The sequence below is a fragment of the Pelobates fuscus genome, chromosome 2, assembly GCF_036172605.1.
Source record: "Pelobates fuscus isolate aPelFus1 chromosome 2, aPelFus1.pri, whole genome shotgun sequence".
In the NCBI taxonomy this organism is placed as follows: Eukaryota; Metazoa; Chordata; class Amphibia; order Anura; family Pelobatidae; genus Pelobates; species Pelobates fuscus.
Window position 1 is genome coordinate 165,300,345 of NC_086318.1, and position 22,183 is coordinate 165,322,527.

The window sequence follows — 22,183 nt, forward strand, 5'->3', positions numbered from 1 at the left end:
AATTGGAAAATAAACTCCATCAATTAGATGTGAGAGAAGGTGTGATAAAATACCGGTTGGTTGTCAGTGGCTAAGAAATGTTGTAACAGAGCTACCCATAAGTAATGCTGTGATGAGAAATAGCCAGGAAAAAAAAAAAATGGTAAATATATACATTTTCCATAGCCAAAAAGGTATTAATTACCCACATTGAAATTTATGGCAATAGACCATGTGCCACCCTAAAAATATAATCATAAATAAACCCATTTAATTGTATTTATTCAACATCTCTGTTGCGGTTTACCCTGGCTCCAGTACTGTTCAGATTACTTGGCCGTGAAGGGCTTCTACATTGATCTACTTACACTTACAAAAGGTAAGATAAAAAAATAGTACGTGCATATTTCCATTAAATTCTTTTGTACCTATAATATTGCACTATTTATGGTCTTTTTTTGTACACCACACTTTAATATATACACTTCAGAGGTGGAGCATAAATTCACACCATCTTCAATCTTGAATTGATTAATTACTCCTGTTTGTGGAGATGGGCCTGCATTCCAGTTCCATCTCATGTGCTTTCCTTCCCCCACCTGGTGTCCATTTTCTGTACATATTACACCATTATATTCAACATTTGTTTCTAGATATTATTCTGTACATCTTTGAAGGAGAAATTATATATTTTATTTATTTTTCTATACACTTAGGTGTGTCTTTTTGTTATACATTATTGTATACTTGTATAGGTTTATTTTATTTTGGGTGTTCGTGAGACACTTTCAGGAGAGACTCTTTTTAATATCCAAGTATGTGGTTTGATAATGATGACAACCGATGGGATCCAACAGACTTAAAGGAATATTTGTGATAGGTGTTTGGCATTGCAGACTATAGGTCTGTGTTAGGGAGGTCTGAGTTAATGGGAGCTAAAAAAAATAAAAATTATGGTACCTGTACCTGATAATGCGGTGTAGCCAGTTAGTCTGAGGAAAGCAAAGCTTAATGCATTTTGTATTAGTTTTAGTGATTGCAGTGAGAAAAGCTGCTATACAGAACTTCTTGCTGGAAATGAGGCTTTGGACCCAAGTTACACAGATACAAAAAGAGAAAGAGGGACTTTATTCACTACAATGGGAGTGGTCCAACCTGGTGATGGTAGGATCCCTCCAGATTATCTAAATTATAAATGTTCAAAGACATAAGTGAATGCCTAGATAACAGTCATACACATTGTCTATTAAATCAATACCCAGTGATCTGTCCTCTATTCCCTATATGTCTGCATGCAAAAAAGGGGGGAGATCACCTAAATAGTTTGTAATAGGCTTTATAATTCTCCGGCCAAACTCTCCCACCTGGTATGTGTAACAAAAAAAAGTCCCGATATACAGTGCATTGCCTACATTTGAACAGAAGGGTGGGAATATATCTGTGTAATGTTAACTAGTAATGAATACAAATTATATCAGGTTTATTACTAGCTAGAGGGGGAAAGCGCATTAAAAATAAATAAATAGTAAATCCCCCCTAAAATAAGGAATTTAACCAAATGCTCACAGTATCAACTCATTCCTGTATGTAAATTGTAACAGTGCCATAGCAAAAAAAAAAACTTAATTACACCTAACTTAATAAGCAATAGGTACATAGTATAGGTAAAATAGTCAAGCAACATATGCAAACACCAAGATAGGTGAAAGGGACAAGGAAACCACAGCTAACAGGGCACACACGCTGTCAGCTTACATACCAGCCCTCTTTCCCTTAGAATCTAGCAAAATACTGGGAACAAGTTAAATAAAAACACAGTATTAAAGTGATGTGTGTTTTTTAGGGAGATTTATTACCTCTAACAACAATTACTATTTATGCTTTTCTCTCCCTCTAGCTAGCAATATACCTGATATACTTTGCTAGTCAACATTACAAATATGTATTGCCGCCTTCTGTTATTATTGTGTTATTTATATAGCGCCAACAAAGTCCGCAGCGCTTTACAGTGGGTGGACGAACAGACATGTAGTTGTAACCAGACAAGTTGGACACACAGAAACAGAGGGGTTGAAGGCCCTGCTCAATGAGCTTACATGCTAGAGGGAGTGGGGTAGAGTGACAAAAGGTGAGGATAGTATTAGACTAATGACAGTTGCAAGAGAGGAATCAGTCAGGAGCTATTAACAGTTTAATTGATATGCTTTTATGAAGTGGGCTTTTAATGATTTTTTGAAAGAGTGGAGACTGAGTGAGGATCTTACGGTATAGACAATGCACTGTATATAGAGATTTATTTTTGTGAGTGTATATACACACACATTAAAGTCTATTAGAATTACTGGGTATTGATATATTAGACAAGTTGTATAAGGGAGTCAGTCACTTTCTTTTTCTGTAAGTGATACCCACGTTTCCTGCTTCCTTGGTTTTGATTGCATTGCTAAATTCTGGTGGGGAAGGAGTACATTGCTTTATGGGGTGTGTGTGTGTGTGTGTATATATATATATGATTCTAACATGTAATTGTCCTGATGAAAACTTATGATTTTTAAACTGAAACGTTAATCATGGTAAAATAAAAGTTCTGTTTTAGCTGATAAGTCCCAGGAAGGCATACTGAATACTGTTAAAATTATATTAATAATTTGTTATTGGGTGTGTGGGGACTATTGAGATAATGCAATATTTTGCATATAAGCATTTTCTCTGTCATCTCTAGAATTTCACTACGACCATGGCCATTTTATACATTTCCAAAAAATAGGTTTTAAGCATAGCATACCTGGAGCAGAGGGAACTCCGATAGGATGTCAGCAGATATTTCCTCCACCATTAAGATTGCCTCCAATAATTGCACATCTGCCCAGCTAAACTGATTGCCAACTAGAAAGTTCTCTCCATGATCTTGTAACACCTGCAACATGGACACAGGTTTTCTTACATTTAATTACACAGGTACATTGGTTCAGCATCGCATAAAGAAAGAAAAGAAAAAATTCCCCAACACATTTTTTCCCAAGAAACTTTAAAATTATTGGTAAACAGAACACTGGATCCACGCTGACTACACCAGTATGGGGACTAAACTACTCAACAACCAGTAGACAAACAAAAAGGAATCTACAGGAAAAGAAAAAACAAAAACAAAACTCAGTAGTACACTAAAAACACACTTTCTAGTGGTAGTTTCAAGGTTGCACTCACAAACGTATATTGATTGTAGGCGTACCAAGTGTTTTAGAGATGATACAGAAACCTCAACACAAGAATAGGCATGTAGGAGAAAGCATAAAACAGAACAAAGAAGTGTAGACGGTTTAAAAGCTGTATTTTGCTTTGGAGTATGGAGATTAACCTGTGGGCTACAATTGATGGAAGATACCTTTTTAGATTTTAAAATGGCTGAATATCACTTACATTTTGTAAGGGTTATCTAATAAAGCGCAAAATACAGCTTTTAAACCGTTTACACTTATTTGTTCTTTTTTATACTTTCTCCTACATGCCTATTCTCTTGTTGAGGATTCTGTATCATCTCTAAAACACTTGATATGCCTACAATCAACATTGTAGACGGTTTAAAAGCTGTATTTTGCGCTTTACTAGATAACCCTTACAAAATTTAAGTGATATTCAGCCATATCAAAATCTAAAAGGTAAGGGTTATCTAGTAAAGCGCAAAATACAGCTTTTAAACCGTCTACAATGTTGATTGTAGGCATATCAAGTGTTTTAGAGATGATACAGAATCTTCAACAAGAGAATAGGCATGTAGGAGAAAGTATAAAAAAGAACAAATAAGTGTAAACGGTTTAAAAGCTGTATTTTGCGCTTTACTAGATAACCCTTACAAAATGTAAGTGATATTCAGCCATTTTAAAATCTAAAAAGGTATCTTCCATCAATTGTAGCCCACAGGTTAATCTCCATACTCCAAAGCAAAATACAGCTTTTAAAACGGTCTACACTTATTTGTTCTGTTTTATACACTTTCTCCTACATGCCTATTCTCTTTTAGAGATGATACAGAATCCTCAACAACACTTGATATGCCAACAATCAACATACGTTTGTGAGTGCACCCTTGAAATTACCACTAGAAAGTTTTTTTTACTGTACTACTCTGAGTTTTTGTTCTCTTTTACTGTAGATTCTTTTTTGTTTGTATACATTGTGAGGTCTGGGAGGAGTTCTGTTACATATTCTACAGTTTTGAAGATTGCCCTATAGGTAAATTACCCTGTAAGGTTTTATCCACATATGGTGTGTTATTTCCACTTTACTAAATAGGGTGTCACTTTATATGAAATATCAACAGTAGGATTGCCAGTTTTTTTTTGTTTTATCAGTCATAACGTTTTCATTTTGACAAAAAGAGGTATTGCAGGACTCGCAGGTCCAGAGTAAAACAAGTAAAGATAAGTGAAGCAGTCTTGCAGATCCACAGTTTTTATGTAGGCACGCAGGCCCCAAGCGTAAATGGACTTGCAGGTCCCATAATCAGATCAATTTACTAAAACAGCAATAATAGCAGTTACATATCAGGGTCTTGATATTCTCTTCCCTTACATTGCATACGGTACAATCAGAGGCCCACGGAAATGGGCTTCAGGGCCCATCATAGTGGCTCATGTGTGTAATCTGACTAGCAGCTGTGAGATCACAAAAAGAAAGGGGACAGGGGGGCGGGTGGGTGTGAAGTTGTCAAGATTGTTGTTGGTGTCCTGGCATGTGTTGTCAATACTGTAGTTTATCAGTGTCCAGGTATTCACGTAGCATTGATGGGTGTCAGCTGCCTTAGCTTGTAGGTCTTCCACTGTCCGTATTTCCTCCATCAGGGATAACCATGAGGTCAGTGGTTGTATCACTGTCTGCCACACTTGTAGTGAAGCTCTGACAAATACGGACCCGTTCCCCACCCTCCCTGCCTCTCCTGGTGGTAGCCAGGGCAACTGAGCAATGGGTTTACCGGCCTCTTTCTCCTCTGCCTGTTTCCATAATTTGTGCACATTTTGTTTGGACCACTTCATCACCCGTAGGATATAGCAGGCCGTGTAGTAAAGATAGAAATCCGGCATCGCCAGACCACCTCTATCCTTAGGTTGCATAAGTAAGAGTGTATTTTAGCCGGGGTCTCTTGCCATTACATACATAAGCTCCCAGGGCCATGCGCAGAGAGATGAAAAAGGTTAGTGGAATAGATATGGGAATGGTCTGGAATACATACAGCAGACGTGGAAGGAAGTTAATCTTAGCCACCTGTATCCTACACAGCCAGGATATGTGTGGGTAGGACCACTCCTGCATTTCCGTACAGAATGCAGCAAGCATCGGGGAGAAATTTTCTTTAAATAAATCTCCATCTTTCCATGTTAGCTATATGCTCACATATCTGATTTTATGGTCGACCCATTGAAAGTTGTAGTTCTGTCGTATTATGTCAGCCCTGTCTTTTGGGACGTCTACGTTTACAGTGAACGAGTTGGAAAAGTTAATTAAGATTAGACAAGGCTCTGAAGACCGTAGACCGTGGTCAGAGCACCGTTAACCATCACCTGCGCAGTGGGTTGCACGTACAGGGCCTCTATCCATCCCCTCATCTTGGGACCCAACCCCACATGTGCTAATGTCCAAAATAGGTATTTCCAACAGACCCGATCGAAGGCCTTCTCCGTGTCCGTGGATAGCAGAAGGCCTCCAGGTCCCTCCCTCCGTCCGTGCATCAATGTAAGGGTACGTATTGTGTTGTCTCTCGCCTCTCTCCCCATCACAAACCCAACCTTTTCCGGGTGCACAAGTGTAGGTATGTGAGGCTATAGCCTGGAGGCGAGGGTCTTGGCCATCAATTAAAGGTCACAATTTATCAATGAAATGGGTATGTAGTTCCCACTGTGCGCTCAGACCTTGTCCTCCTTGGCCATAATCTGCAGTCAGGGATTGCTTGGGGAAGCAGTGACCATTTCAAATTGCGTTATATGTTTCTAGTAATGGTGCATATAAGACGTCTGCAAAGCATTTGTAATAACAGTGCTATGGCCAGTTCTTCTGGAGTGATAGGGTATTTCAGCATTTCCCCCGTGGTACTGTCTAGGGAGGGTAGTGAGCGTTCGGCAAGGTATGTGTTGATAGAGTCTAGTAGGCAGCTGTCCGTCGTCGGTGACTTGGGCTGCGGGAGAGAGTAGAGATCTGAGTAATAGAACCGTATCATGTTTTGTATTGTCGTATGAAGTCGGTGAAAAATGTCGAGTTTATCCCTTATACGGTCAATGTATGTCACCCGTCTGCGTTTGTTCAACATCCGGGCCACTAACCTGCCGCTTTTGTTCCCGTGTAGAGAGAAAGACACCTTATGTCTCAGAGTGTCCCTATGGTACTGAGCCTGAACCAGTAGTCAGTTACGTCCTCCGCTGTAGTAATTTGGCTTTGTGTGTGGGGTGCGGTTTATCTTTGTTATGGTTATCTGTTGGATTTCCGCGAAAAGAGAAAGCATTGCGACCACTTTTGTGTGCTTCCCAAAGAATTGTCGGGGAAGTTTGGGTCTGTGTGTGGTTGTGAAATATTCTCTTAATACTATGCCGATGTCCGATATTACGTCTGTTGTGAAAGAAAATATTTGTTAAGGCGCCACTTATAAAGGGGTGATGAGAGTGTATTAGTCACCGCGGCGTGGTCAGACCATGTAGCAGTGCCCTGTTCAGCTTGTAGTACTAAGGGAATATGGTAGTGAGACATGAAGAAATAGTCTATGCACGTGCATGTATTATGCGGGTGTGAGAAGAATGTGTAGTCTTGTTTGTCACGGTGAAATGCTCTCCAGCAGTCTACTAGCATGGCCTTTGCTAGAAGTGATTTGATCGTCGAGAGATGTTGGGTGGGGACTTGGGATGTGCCTGAGGAAGAGCCCATTTTGGGTCTAGTGCAAGGTTAAAGTCCCCTCCTAGGATCAAAACCGCTTCTGCAAATTTTTGTAGTTTGTGGAGCATATGGGAAAAATCTATAGTGTCTTTGGTTCGTGGCATAAAGGTTAGTGAAGGTGCAAGTCCTCCCAGCACTCAGGAACAGGAACCTGCCTTCCCTGTCCGTCTGAACCTCCACCTCTGAACGGTACCTTCTTGTTAATTAAGATTGCTGTGCCTGGGGCGTGGCTTGGAGGCCGAGGAAGATGGCGGCGTAAACCCGGAGCTCCCTCGCAGGCTCTGCTAAAATCCTCGTTCCAGCACCACTAATCTAGCTACCATGGGCAAAACTCACCGGGCAACACACTCTGCCAAGTCTGCCGACACACCGAAAGGTGCCACTTCATCCTCCATGCGGCAATACCTGCTAACCCACGCCGACACGGCATCTCAGGCCTCTAACGGCTCAGAGGCATCTGGCGCCTCCCGCCCAGCCTCACCACGCGGTGACCGCCAAACCTTGCCGACCCAGGCACCCCTGGACTCCCAACCAGACTGGGTGCAACTCATCCGAGCGCTCCCGACTAAGCAAGACCTTAGGGAGGCTAACTCCGAACTGCGGACCTCCATTACAGCGGAGCTGCACTCCCTCAGGGAGGACATACAAGGCCTACACACCAAAGTGGCACAATTGGAAGCGGACTGTGACCACCTAACGGCCACTCAGTCTGCCACAACGAACACCATGCGGAGCCACACGGGCCTGTTGCAACAAATGGCCCTACATTTGGAGGACTTGGATAACCGTGGCCGACGACAGAATATCAGGGTAAGGGGCATCCCTGAGGATACAGATCAAACGGCACCAATCCTGGACACTCTCAAAGAACTATTTAACAAAATACTGGGCCGCCCTGCAGCCACTAAGATTGATTTTATCAGAGCACACCGGGCACTACGACCGAGAGGCCCACCGGAGGCCCCCCCCAGGGACGCGATCTGCTGCCTGGCAGACTTCCAGCTCAAGGAGGACATACTGCGCAAAGCACGCGGCATGGAGAAGATCGTACTACACGGGGTGGAGGTACAGCTTTATCCTGACCTATCCCCGGCTACCCTGGCCTACCGGAGGGCGATGAGGCCCCTTACCAGAGCTCTCCAAGCTCACAAGATTAGATATCGGTGGAACTTCCCGACCGGGCTACAAGCCATCACTGCCGAGGGCACCTTCACGGTCCGCCAACCTGAGGACTTATCTGACCTACTTGTGGAACTGCAACTCCCTCCCATCCACATGGCCTGGCCGGACCCCGCTGCCTTCTACATAGCGAACTCCGACACTCGGGGGCCCCCACCCCCTTCCTGCAGGAGCAGGGGAACCCGCCAACAGGCCACCAGGCTCTCCGGGACTGCAGCCTAAGCGGCCCGGAGGCGAATGCAACGCACAACCGCAAGTAAAACCCCATGGGACTCTCTCTTCATCCGGGTCTGCAACTGTATACTGACTTTCTGAGGCCTACACCGGCCGACATGTGGTAACCGAAGTACTTCTGGGGGGGAGGGTGGGGGGGTGGGAGGTGGTCAGGTTACTCAACTATTGTTGCTCTGGTTCCCAGCGTGGCGCCAGGCCACTTTTCACTGACCAAGCAGAGGGCCTGGGGAGCCCCCAGGGGGGGGAGGAGGCACACATGGGCAGACAGGGCTAGGTTGAACGGCCTATTCTGGCCACATGGGGGGGGGGGGGGGGGGGGAGCTCAGACTGGGCCACGCCGCTGGGGCCCCTGCAGGCCTGTGATGACCCGGGCGAGCAGGCCGGGGGGGCCCACTCAATCACCCACAGCCCGAAAACACCTGTGACCCTCAGGGGGGGAGAGTTGACGCAACAGGCGAACTGACAAAACAGCCCTGACCACCACCTCCGCAGCACGCGGACATCGGATGACTCATCCCTCACGCCACACACCCCTCCTCAGCACCTGGGGAGACTTAGAGATGAGGGGACTGCCCCATGGGGAACCCGGGAACCATACAGAGTTAGGGTCATGCTCGCCTGGGGGAGGGGGGAGGGGGGGATGGGAGACAGGGAGCAACCGCCCGAACACTCTGGAAGGGACTCCTGTAATGTGGAATATGCTGTTTATATATGTATAGGTTTATATGTTGTTGCATTTGTTTTTGTGCACAGTTATGATGTTTCTCACCTGCCCACTCTCAAGGCAGACACCCACGGCCAGCCCATGGCCACATGACCCGGAAAACACACAGACGAGGATCATACTATGAGCACGACCCTCACATATAGAGCCGACCAGGGAACTCACAGGGACCCGACGAACAGGGACCGAGACACTACTCTCAGGTAATTGCCGACTACATAGACACGGGGAGGGCTGGACCCACCCGGACTCACCTCACCTCCTCCTACACCCTTGTAGGACACAGCGACTCACAAAAAGGTGAGTGGCACCCGCGGACCACAGGTGGCCGCGGGCCTCCCACTCCCCGTCGCTGACTCCTCCTTGTCGCCCACAGGGGACAAGTCCACATACACACATACACTTCCCATCCCCACCGTTTCCTCACCCACTGACCCCACATAGACAGACACACCCAACGTTCCACTCCCTGACACCCTCGACCGGACCGGGACACATAGACCCACCGACGTACACACCACCCCACTACGGCGCAAATGGCTCTCACACCGGACGACCTCACCGTCCTCACTATTAACGCCAGAGGCCTCAACAAACCAGAGAGACGCTCTGGGGCGCTGAGGGACTTCCACGCTCACAGAGCATCCATTGTACTGATACAAGAGACACATTTTAGAGAGGGGTGTAGACTGAAACTGACTGACCACCACTTCCCGACAGGATACTATAGTGACTACCATACAGGGAAATCCAGGGGCACAGCTATTCTGATCAATAAACGAATTCCTTTCGTGGAGGGGGGTCAGATGACGGACAGGGAAGGGAGATACCTGTTCATAAGGGGCACAATAGCAGGCCAGACTTATACTATCGCGAACATCTATGCTCCTAACCACGGGCAGCATCGATTCCTCGCAACTACACTTAAAAAACTGCAATCTTTCATGGAGGGGATCCTCATAGTGGGGGGCGACTTAAATGTCGCACTTCACCCACACTGGGACACATCCTCCGGCACCTCCCGCATACCGACACAACAACTCAACCAACTCAACTCACTCCTGACCCGCCACAAGTTGGTAGACTGCTGGAGGGCGCACCACCCCGACGAGAAGGACTACACCTTCTTCTCACACCCCCATAACACATACACTAGACTGGATTAGATCTTTACCACGCACTATCACCTGCCACTAACTCGTAGCGCGGAACACGGCACAGCGACTTGGTCTGATCACGCCCCCGTGACCCTGACGCTCGCATCCCCTCTCTACAGACCGAGGTTCACTAAGTGGAGACTAAACGACTATCTTCTCACCAGACCGGACCTGACAGCTGACATAGGAGACACACTTAAGGAATACTTCGAGACGAACACGGCCGAACACACATCGCCGACCATTAGATGGGAGGCGCACAAAAGTGTAGTCCGCGTACACTTTATCAGACAGAGCGCTGCCCTCAGAAAACAGACTGACTGCCGTATGAAGGAACTGTTGACAGAAATACAAACCTTCGATTCCCTCAATAAAACTTCGCAACACCAGACACACCAGGCAACGTTGCTGCAACTGCGACGTGAATTGACCAGCCTCCTCCACAGGAAACACCACAGAGATGTGGTCAGACAAAGCCTTTTTCCTACTCCATGGCAATAAGAGCGGGAGACTACTGGCCAGAATGCTCGCCAAAAAGAGACAGACGACATATATAGACAAAATGAGGGACACTAGTGGCACCCTGCAACGCCTGCCCTCTAAAATCGCAGACATAATACGGGGCTACTACTCAGACCTGTACGCCCTCCCACAGCCCCAATCGGACAAGGCGAAAGCCGATCTCAAGACGAAAATCGTTGACTACTTGACGTCACACCCCCTCCCGACAATAGATACCGACGCCACTAACCAACTGGACGAACCCATCTCAATGGACGAACTAGCCCTGGCCATTAAAATGACAAAGAAAGGCAAAAGCCCAGGCCCAGACGGGTTACCACTGAAATACTACACAACGTTCGCCGAACACCTCTACACCCCCCTGCTAGACGCACTAAACACACTACGAGAGGGACATCGCCTCCCCAAACAAGCACTGACCGCTCACATCACACTCATTCCAAAAGGGGACAAGGACAGGGAACACTGCGGTAATTTTAGACCGATCTCACTAATCAATAGTGATGGTAAATTACTGGCGAAAATTCTTGCCACACGCCTCCAAACACACGTCCCACACCTGATACACCCGGACCAGGTGGGATTCGTAATGGGCCGGGAGGCGAGGGACAACACGGTTAGGGCACTGACTCTTGTTCACGGTCGGGGGGGCAGCGACGGAGGCCTTCTCCTGCTGTCCACAGACGCGGAGAAGGCCTTCGACAGGGTTAACTGGCAATACATGTTCCATACACTGAATCACATCGGACTGGGACCCCACTTTAGAAACTGGATTGAGGCACTATACGACGGGCCCACGGCACACGTCATTGTCAACGGGGCTGTGACACAAGCACTAACGATACAAAACGGCACGAGGCAGGGATGCCCCCTGTCCCCCCTACTATTCGTGCTGGCACTCGAGCCATTTTTAGCCCATGTGCGGCACAACGCGGATATAGGGGGCATTACAAAGGGTGGCACACAGCATAAGGTAGCGGCATACGCCGATGACCTCTTGTTTTTTGTCACCAACCCTGAGATCACGCTACCAAACATCTTGAGAGCGTTCAGGGAGTACGGGGCAATCTCCAACCTTAAAATCAACTTTTCTAAGTCCTATGTCCTTAATATTAGCGTACCCGAAGCTAGGGCCGTCCCACTGAGACAGAGCCACACGTTCCAATGGGCGGGCCGCAAGATCCAATACCTTGGTACGTGGCTGACCAAGAAGGCTACAGACATCTACAAAGAAAACTTTGCCCCATTATTGGATAGATTCAGACGAGACTTATCAGATTGGGCGCACCCACATATCTCCTGGTTAGGCAGGATCCAAGTTATAAAAATGAATTTTCTCCCGCGCTTACTCTACCTTCTGCAGGCCCTCCCGACCATTGTTCCCAGACACTTCTTCTCCACCCTGAGACAAGCAATGGGCAGATATGTCTGGAACCAACGCAGGCCAAGAGTCAGGATGTCCACGCTGACGCTACCTAAAGACAGGGGAGGCCTGGCTATGCCAGACCTTACCCTGTACTACGAATCTTGCCACCTCCAGAGAGTCATGGAGTGGTCCAAAGAGAAAGTTCTCAAACCTTGGAAAGAGGCGGAAGAAGCAGAGGCCGGGAGGCCACTGTCCACGCTACCATGGCAGGTGGGGGGGGGGGGGGGGGAGGGGAGGACAATGCTCTCCCTACACGGCGGCAACGCTGCAGGTGTGGAGAAGGGTGGCAAAAAGATACAGACTAGCGCCGTACCCGTCCCCACTCCTCCCTTTGACTTACAACGACAGCTTCCCACCAGGCTCAGACCCCAACGCATTCAGAGACCTGCTACACCATGTCAACCCCAAACTACACCACCTACTTGACGGGACGGACTGCAAACCACTCCCTGACTTAATGGAGGGAACCACCCCCACACTATTGCACCACCTCAAATACAGTCAGCTACGCAGTTATGTACGTACACTTCCAGGAGGCACGGCCCTGACGAGAAACCCCACCACGTTTGAACGCCTTTGCATGGACCCAGACCCCCAACCACACGGGATCTCCCTCCTCTACTCCACACTTCAGAGGGAAACCCCGACAGAACTACCGAAGTTCAAGGGGACATGGGAACAGACACTCGGCAAAACATTCACTGAGGGAGACTGGGAGAAGATGTGTTACTTAACGCATCACTGCTCAGTCTTCAGCAAGACACAGGAAACGGCATTTAAGCTCCTTACAAACTGGTACTGCACCCCGACCACACTCCACGCCATTAACCCAGAGCACTCAGAACTCTGCTGGAGATGCAACACTGCACCAGGCACTACACTTCACCTCTGGTGGGACTGTGAGGCAATCCGACCCTTCTGGAAGGGCATACACGGTCTCCTCCAAACATTTTCCGACGCACCACCACCCTTCCTACCCGAGGCCATGCTCCTACACCACACACAGACCCCCAGATCACGCTACAAGAAATCACTAACCATACGAATCCTAAACGTAGCCAAACAGGTGCTCCCACAGTTCTGGAGCAGACAGTTACGCCCCCACTGACGACCTGGTTCTCCCAAATGGAGGAACTTAGAGCAGTGGAAGAACTCAACATGTGCGCCACCAACGCCTCCGACAAGTACCTAGAAATCTGGACACACTGGCTCCTGACGACTTCCAAACCGGACTTTGCACATAGGCTCAGATATGAGGCCCAAGTGACTGCAGACGATGACACACCCCGACAGAGACCCGACCCCCTACAGACAGAACCCCCACCCTAAACCCTCACACACTACACACACACACACACACCGCTACAGCCCACACTATCCAACACTTAGATCTGGTGTACGACCAACTACGACTTCCACCAGCACACAAAGTGACACACGCAGGTCCACAACATCACGCAGAAGCGTTACCCACAGAAAGGGGTCACACACGAGGGCAGAACTGACAAGTAGGACCCCAGCCGCACACACACGGCACCGTAACAGGTATGACGCCACACGGCAGTAAGTGGCGAAGCAGACACGGTCCGAGCACCGTGTACCCATCAATCACAATCACCGACAAACACGCGCAGGAGACCCGAGACTAGAAGTGACCCTCACCAACCCAGACACCTGAGACACACCTAAACATAGTACCCAGGCCAACTGGCCACTGCGACACTGGTCTACGAGCCATGCAACACTATCATACCCTACAAACATACACCTCACGACAGGCGACAGATACGAGACCCACAAAGCATGAGGCCTTGGACTGCTGTGCCGCACAGAAACCTGACAGCCTCGCTAGCCCCCGCACCCGCCCCACAGGTAACCCTACCATACCACCGCATACCGTCCACAGGCCAACGAGCCAAGTCGACAAACACATGCACCTGCAACGACGCTTGAATAGGACTTGTAGTACCTCACTAAGACCTCCAACCCTGGGTACAAAGGGACCTGCGTGTCCACACTATCTACCAATTTATCATAGCAAAAAACTGCTAACTACTTTGGGTGTATGGGACCTGCGAGTCCAACAAGTAACCGCCATTGTTGACAATACGTGACCTGCGTGTCACCACTTTGTGCTTACATGTTCAAATGTATATCTAAAAGTTTTGGATCTTACCCTTTGGGACCTGCGCGTCCGCACTGTTTGCTAGCGCTAAAAATTGAAAATAATTGAAAATACCTAATAAAAATATATTTACACAAAAAAAAAAAAAAAGATTGCTGTGCCTCTAGCCTTGCCCCCATGATAGTCGCTAAAGTATCCCTTGGGGTAGTGATGGTTATGGAGCTTGGGCCGCATCCCTTCCCTAAAGTGTGTTTCTTGGATAAAAACTATGGTGGCCCTGGGAGGACTGAAATTCCCGCAGGGCACTCAACCTTTTCTCTGGTTTATTCAGCCCTCGAGCGTTGATGGAAACTATAGTGAGGTTGGCTGGCGCCAGGGACATGTTTGGTGCTGGTCTGTGTCTGAGGGTCGTCAACGGTCAAACGTCTGAAGGGTGATGGGGAAGGAAGTGTGGTAGGGGACAGAAGTAAAATAAAGTGTAGTATATGTAGTCACAAGGAAAGATAGCGTTTGGGTAGAGACTAAGCCCGAGGCCACCTGTGGGCCTGGGATCCTGCCCACCTATCAAGGACGCACGGTCCCGTGGAAGAAGACCAAGAGTACCCGATTGAACCGAGGTCAGGCGACCAGTGAACACTCGCAATCAGGTCGTCGTGGGAACACCAGCAGTCTCACAAGACTCAATCCAATCAGTACCTCACGTCTCCCCTGAGTGGCTCTGATGATTATGGGTGTGTAGCTGGTATCCTCGCCTAGAGTTGCATGGGTCGCTCGTGGTTGGTTCTTACGCTTATGTGGCATGTGCAATATACTGTAAATGGGGAAACTTATACATGGCTAGGGAGAGGGAGAGGGAGACACACAAACAGGTCTTCTTTAGAAACAGTGGAAATCTGCCTTCATTAAGGTAAAAGTTGACAATTTGCACCTGTAGTGGAAACATTAAGCCAACCAAATAAGTGGATACCTACATAGAGACTAGCTCTATAAAAAGGGAAACCATAATGGGCAAAACATGCAACTGTGATTGAAGTATGTTGAAGAACACACACACACACACAAACACCTTTGGCGACAGGGCTGCCTGTTTGGCGTGTGCTTCCACATACCTAGTGTATAACTTCAGTGACAGTCAAGTTTTAACATTTCACCAATAGGCAGTCATAAATACAGTATTAAAGAAAAGAGTCACCTTTTCATAAATTGGGAAGTATCTTTTCTTTGCCTTCTCTATAATAACCTCAATGTGCTTTGCTTTATCCTCTGGCAGTAGGAATGGATGAGACATAATCAACTCCATGAGATCAGTGGTCCCTTCCACATACATATCAATACTAAAAAAATAAAAATATTGCAATTCAATTCAGATTTCAAGGGTGGAAAATAAAAAGCATAAAATGCTTGCATTTACCAAGCCAGATATGTTTTGTAGTGTAATAAACAATCTGGTATCAATATACGGTCTTTTCATCCTGTTGAGTGTCAAACTAGTAAACAAAAGAATGCACTGGTCTACCCTCTGGGACTCAACTAGTTTATTTGGGGTTTGATGAAAAAGTTGACTACATTTTAGAACTCATGTGCATATTAATACATTTGTAACCTGTATAACAAAAAAAAACTCTTGATCTGTACGCAGACAGACCACCATTGTAAGTTAAGTGCAGTTTTATATTAAATAAATAAGTTTACCAAAAACCTAACTCTCAAAAACGAAGATACAGAGACTACAGGCAATTCTAGTCAACGTGAATCTTATTAACTTTCTCCCCAGGCTAGTATGTCATGGAGTCAAACAGTAACAGGACTATTCACAATACAGCTCCTTGCAGCCTTTACATTGGAAAATAGAAATGAATAAAGAGATTTTTAAATGAAGACACATACATGCTCACTACCCACTCACAGATATATATGGGGGAAGAATGCAAACATGTCACAAATCATATTCTGTGAATTGCAAGGGAGAATTTTGTTTTGTTTTGTTTTTATTTACCATCAGAAGGAAAAAGTTTTTCATATTATCCTCTCCCACATCATTATTTAAAGTTCCAGGCAGACATGGGATCTGGCAGTCGGGAACATCAAAGCAGATGGTGAAAAGTGTGTGTGTCCTGAGAAAAGTTCTCATTAAGAACGGAAACGTCAACTTTTTTTTTTATGTAAAAGTTTTTGGATACCAAATGAAGATTATGAAAGAAAATCTCTGGAGCGCTGGCTTAAATTGGAATTTTATAGCACCGGTGATATACTTACATTTACACAACTGGAGTGCAAGACTACTAGGACTTTTATACACACACAAACAAATACAACATAAGAACGGCACTCCAGGGACTTCTTTGTAAAGAAGAAAAAAAAAAAAAAAAAAACCCTGCTATTTATTTGATCAACGTTTCTGTTTGACAGCATAAACTTTATTCAGGATAGATACTCACACACGCTGGCTTCTAAAAACTCAAAGTCAGCCACATTAAGTAGAATGAGCAAACCTAATAATTTCAAACATACATTTAACAATCATTTACAATTAGTGACAACTCAACATTTTAGTAAATCAACAGGACATACAATACCCTCTCCTTTAGATCCTTCCCATAAAGGTTGTACTTCCCAGCAATATACTGCAGAATGGCTTTAGTTTGTTCCAACTTCATGCCATCAATTTCCACCATTGGCACTAGGTGGAAAAGCAAAGCGCCCTCTGGGAAGAAAAAAAATAAATAAAAATATACCAGGACATAAAACAGCGGTCTCCTGTTGACTGTATATTTATATGTCACATGTTTGGATTGCCTTTAGCAGTTTTGTCTAAGTACAGGCTCTGCCTTCACAGACTTAAGCTGATCTCATGGAGCATGCACAATGCCAAGAGATGCACAGAGTTTATAAATCGCAAGGTCCACAGTTTAGTGAACCAGACTAATAGGAGCCACAATATAGATGCTATCGGTTTTTAAAGTACCGTAGTTCCACTCAGCCTAAGCAAGGAGTGGAAATGTTTTTTGTGGATAAAATACATCTCCCATTAACATCAGACCAGCAGATATGTATGGAATAATAGCAGACCCCATACACCAGAACGAGACATTTCTTATGGAAGGGCACATTCTGAACTAGGATTTGGCTGGGAAGTTCTGAAATCATATTTTTAGTTTTTATTATTTTATTTTTTTATTACTATTTTAATGCATTATCAACGGGATAAAATATAAAAGATTGTCTATAGTGTTACTGCCATACCTTTAAGCAGACCGTCATACTGTTCTCGGTTTTCTAAAAACACTTCTTCAAACTGCAAAATAAATCATAAAAGAACACATTATAAAGTACCGTATATAAATTAAACAGCCCCCCCACCCTCCACCAAAGAAACCACAACACAAAAGAAAAGCAGGTCTAATAAGGAACAAAAGCTTAATCCATTCATATACCGTATGTACTCCCTCTGCTTTAAACATGAAATTATATGACAGACTTACTTATTGAAAAATGCATTGTTGTTTCTCTTGTGCTCAAAATTGAGATCACAGGCAATGCAGTCACAAGGTTGCATATTTAAACTGAAATTTAATTGAAATTATTTCACGTGTATTACTTTCATTTTTGATAGTAGCAATGAAAGGAGTAGAAACTCTTCATTCATGTTAAAAGGAACACTCTTGGTACCATAACCACAACAGCACAGTTTAGTGGTTATGGTGCCTAGAGTGCCCAGGCTCCCCCATTATAAGTATAATTACCGAAATGGATACCGCACTCTCCTGGATCCCAGGGTGCAACCAGGCCGGAGGTTGGCCAATCCTCACAATATAATTTGCAGAAAAGTAATAAGGATGGTCCAGACACTCAAGTTAAATTCAGTGAGCAAATTTAATTTATTGAAGCAGATGTAAAGCAACGTTTCAGCTCACAACAGGGCCTTTGTCAAACCCCATTATAAGTAGTCATACTTTCACTTCTTATCTGGGGTCAACTAGCCACCCCTCCCAAATCCCTCTACAGCTACAAGAGAGGTGGAACGTCTTTGTTCAATGAATTACATAGTTATGCGTTAAGGGACAACTATAGTGCCAGGAAAACACTCGTTTTCCTGGCACTATAGTGCCCTGAGGGTGCCCCCACCCTCAGGGACCCCCTCCCGCCGGGCTGGATGGTGAGGAAGGGGTTTAAACTTACCTTTATTCCAGCGCCGGGCGGGGAGCTCTCCTCCTCCGATCCTCCCTTTTGGCTGAATGCGCATGCGCGGCAAGAGCTGCGCGCGCATTCAGCCGGTCTCATAGGAAAGCATTTACAATGCTTTCCTATGGACGCTTGCGTGCTCTCACTGTGATTTTCACAGTGAGAATCACGCAAGCGCCTCTAGCGGCTGTCAGTGAGACAGCCACTAGAGGATTTGGAGGCTGCATTAACCCATTTATAAACATAGCAGTTTCTCTGAAACTGCTATGTTTATAAAAAATAAAAGGGTTAATCCTAGAGTGGTCCTTTAACAGAGTGCCAGATCTGAGGTTTGTATATATATATATATATATATATATATATATATATATATATATATATATATATATATATATACATATACACACACACACACATATATACACATATATACACACACACACACACACACACACACACGGGTCAAAATGAGATGTCAGAGTCTGGCCAATTCCCATGACAATGTGCTGAAATGCCTTGTTTGTGTGCGCCCTTTCATTTTACAAAAAGTGAAGATTTCAGTAGAAATTGGCACTTTTATGGATAAAACCTGGCTACACCCCCGTAGACTTATATTAGACAAACTTGCAGGTTTAGTTAGCTCACTGAACACCCTGCAGATTTGGTGTGAGCACCAGTTTTTAGTGGCTCCAGACATTTTGATAAGCTACTTGCAGTGCTGAAACCCAATAAAAGATTCTGGCACAGTCCTGATCTGGTGAACAGCTCAACAGCCTCCAGGCTGGCGCTCGATATGCAGGGAGGTAGAATAAGCATCCAGTGCCTTTTAGGGGCTCATGGGACCAAGCCCTTATTCAGTGGACAGGAGGCTGGCCTCCAAGCCCCTCCACGAGCCAGGGTCTTCTGTCAAAGAGACCTTTAACTCCATTCATAAAAAAATAAACAAACACAAAACCGCATGATCGCTCAGCCGGAAGGAGAGAAGCTTGCTGTTCGTTATAGTTCTGCTGCAATACAACATGATGTGCACACCTTAGTGTGGACTGTGTTATGTGCACAGTAAGAACTGACAAGCACAACAGAAGCCAATCCCCTACCTCTCACTCCACACACACAGAATACAATTTCCTATCTATATATCTTCTCTAAAAGCAATGATCTTTTAACAAACCTCAACACCAACTGTAGCCAGGAGCCAGCGTATGGATTCCATTTTCCCTCTTCCATTGAAGTAATATAACTTTGGTTTTTCAGCCATATTTAGGATTCTAAAAATAAAATATGTGCGCGTGAATCATACATACCGAATGTAGTTTCAGATTGTAGTACAGTATAGAACCAAAAACATTGCTACATTTATTAACATAAAGGTTTGCAATACAGAGGACACAGCTGTAATCCCTATTTTAGGCATATTAAAAATGGTTTTCAGCAAGTCACTCCTTGCACACACACACACACACACACACACACGTAAGCTTTTCAGGCAAGCCAGAATAAATATGGTATGGTTTTCACTCCTCATGTTGCAAAAACAAAACAAAAAATACTTTAAATTAATATTTAAAAGGTAGGGATGTGGGGCTCAGTGATAACAATAACTCCAATGGAGCATGGACAAGCAAAAACTGCTTCACCCCTCCTTCCAGGAGCATACCATACCAACGACGACAGCCTCCAAGATCTGCCTCCTACTTCATCCGAGGTACACTCCGTGCCCCGGGCATCTCTGTAGGAGGGTGATTCTGCCTGCTCTACTAAATCAGACATACAAGCATTGAAGCAGGATATCAAAGACATGTTTCAGGCAGATATGGCGCTAATCCGGGAGGAAGTTACCACACTCACTAGCAGAGTGGAAGCGGTAGAGGGAGACATGGGAAGGACCAAACTGGCCCAATCTGCCACAAATGCTGCTCTAGGCTCATTACAGAAGAAATGCGACGACCTGACAGCACAACTGGCTAGCATAGAAGACAGGGCTAAAGCAAGCAATGTAAGAATACGTTCCTGAAACCATCTCAAACGCTGAATTACTGCAGGAGGCTTATTGCCACACTCCTGCCGCCAAAACAGCTTGTGGTGGATGCCTGCTTCCATCTCCTAAAGGCTGCCCCAAGACGCACTAACGGATATATTTCTCAAGTTTGTATAGGACTTTGACCAAGGGGCCCTCATGGGCGCTGTTAAAGGCTCTCCCACACTACCCTTCGAGGGAGCACACCTGGTCTTTTACAGAGACTTTTCTAGAAGTACCCTCACATGGCGGAGGTCGTTCCGACCTGTTACACAACTACTACAAGAACATTCCATCCCATACAAGTGGGGCCCGCACCGACACGTTTCAGAGGCAACAACATTCCTTCAGTCCCTAGGTCTACCAACGGAGATCGTTCAAAAGGACACACGGACATTTTGGACGGTGGAGACAATTACTCCCTTTGGTCCCAGAAGAGCAGCACCGGAGACTACCAACTCTGACGCCTAGGGCGGTTAATATCAATGTCAAATATATTATTTTTTATTTTTTTGTAAATATACTTTTTATTTCCTGCATCTGGGAAAGAAAAACATGTAACTTGTAGACTCGCAGGTCTAGTCTTAAGTCAACAGGTGGGTAATAACATTCATAATGCGGGCACGCAGGCCCCTCAACAAGTCGGACACGCAGGTCCCGTGTATCAACAGTTGTAATAGCTTACTGCGGGTGGTCTCTCTAGTTCTTTTTCTTTTTGAGTACTTAGTGTTCTCTTATTCCCTGTATTATGTATTTTATGTAGGTACCCTCTTCTGCTTCATCTCCCTAACTACCTAGGTATGGGCTCCCAGGTTGTCTCTCTCTATGTTGCCTGTCCCTCTCTCCGCTATTGTCCCCCCCATGTCACGGGTGGTATGATTATGCGTGCTGGAGAGGCGGATATGTTTCAGCCCTTCTGTATGCTATTGGCATCTCGGCCATTCATGATCCTGATTGCCGGCTGACAGTGGTGTTGGAGTGGAGAGGTGTCACATTTTACTGGGGAATACGATTAGAGGTACTCTTACCCACAGTGCCTGTTTAACAGTTGGGACCCCTGTTCGGTGTCTCTTGCTTTTAGGAGTTGGGAATGGGGGGTAGGGTAGGATAGGGAAGGAGGACGAGGGTCTGTCTACCGTCTACGCGTCAGTCCTGCCCGTGACCTATCCTGTCATCAGTTTTGGAGTTGCGTCAAAAAGTCAGGTTTCGTCGTGGTCAGTATCCAGTGTGTCCAGATATCTAAGTATGTCTGGCGTTGCTTATCGTTCGCCAACATGGTAAGCTCTTCTATTGCTCGCAGTTCTTCCATCTGGGCGAACCACTTAAGCATTGAGGGAGTCTCGTTTTTCTTCCAATATTGTGGTATGGTTTGCTTAGCTATGTTTAGTATCCGAATTGTGAGTGATTTTTTGTATTTTGATGTCGGGGTTGTCGTGTGGTGGAGCAGCATTGCTGCCGGTTCTAGCGGTGGTGGGTTGTCCGTGAAGCGGGAGGCTATTTTATGGATAGTCCTCCAGAATGTTTGTACAAGTTCGCATTCCCAACAGATGTGTATAGGTGTGCCCGTTGCCCATGCGCACCTCCAGCAGAGGCTGGACCCATGAGCGTGTATGTAGTGTGTAGTGTCCGGTGTGCAGTACCAGTGCGTTAGCACCTTGTACGCCGTTTCTTGGCTTTTGCTGAATACGGAGCAGTGGTGCGTGATATCACATATCTTTTC

General features: G+C 45.7%; 1 protein-coding gene across 2 annotated transcripts in view; it reads right to left on the minus strand.

Annotated features, from left to right (window-relative positions):
• Window positions 1–22,183, minus strand: part of LOC134586948 (glutathione S-transferase 3-like) — a 153,239-nt gene that overhangs the window by 118,413 nt on the left and 12,643 nt on the right. For both annotated transcript variants that reach the window (XM_063442918.1, XM_063442916.1), the window contains exons 2-6: window positions 19,618–19,714; window positions 17,508–17,559; window positions 16,836–16,968; window positions 15,457–15,598; window positions 2,765–2,896 (exon numbers count right to left, since the gene is read on the minus strand). In XM_063442918.1, coding sequence (XP_063298988.1) covers window positions 2,765–2,896; window positions 15,457–15,598; window positions 16,836–16,968; window positions 17,508–17,559; window positions 19,618–19,704 — 546 coding nt within the window. In that variant the 5' untranslated portion in view covers window positions 19,705–19,714. The remainder of the gene's footprint in view (window positions 1–2,764; window positions 2,897–15,456; window positions 15,599–16,835; window positions 16,969–17,507; window positions 17,560–19,617; window positions 19,715–22,183) is intronic.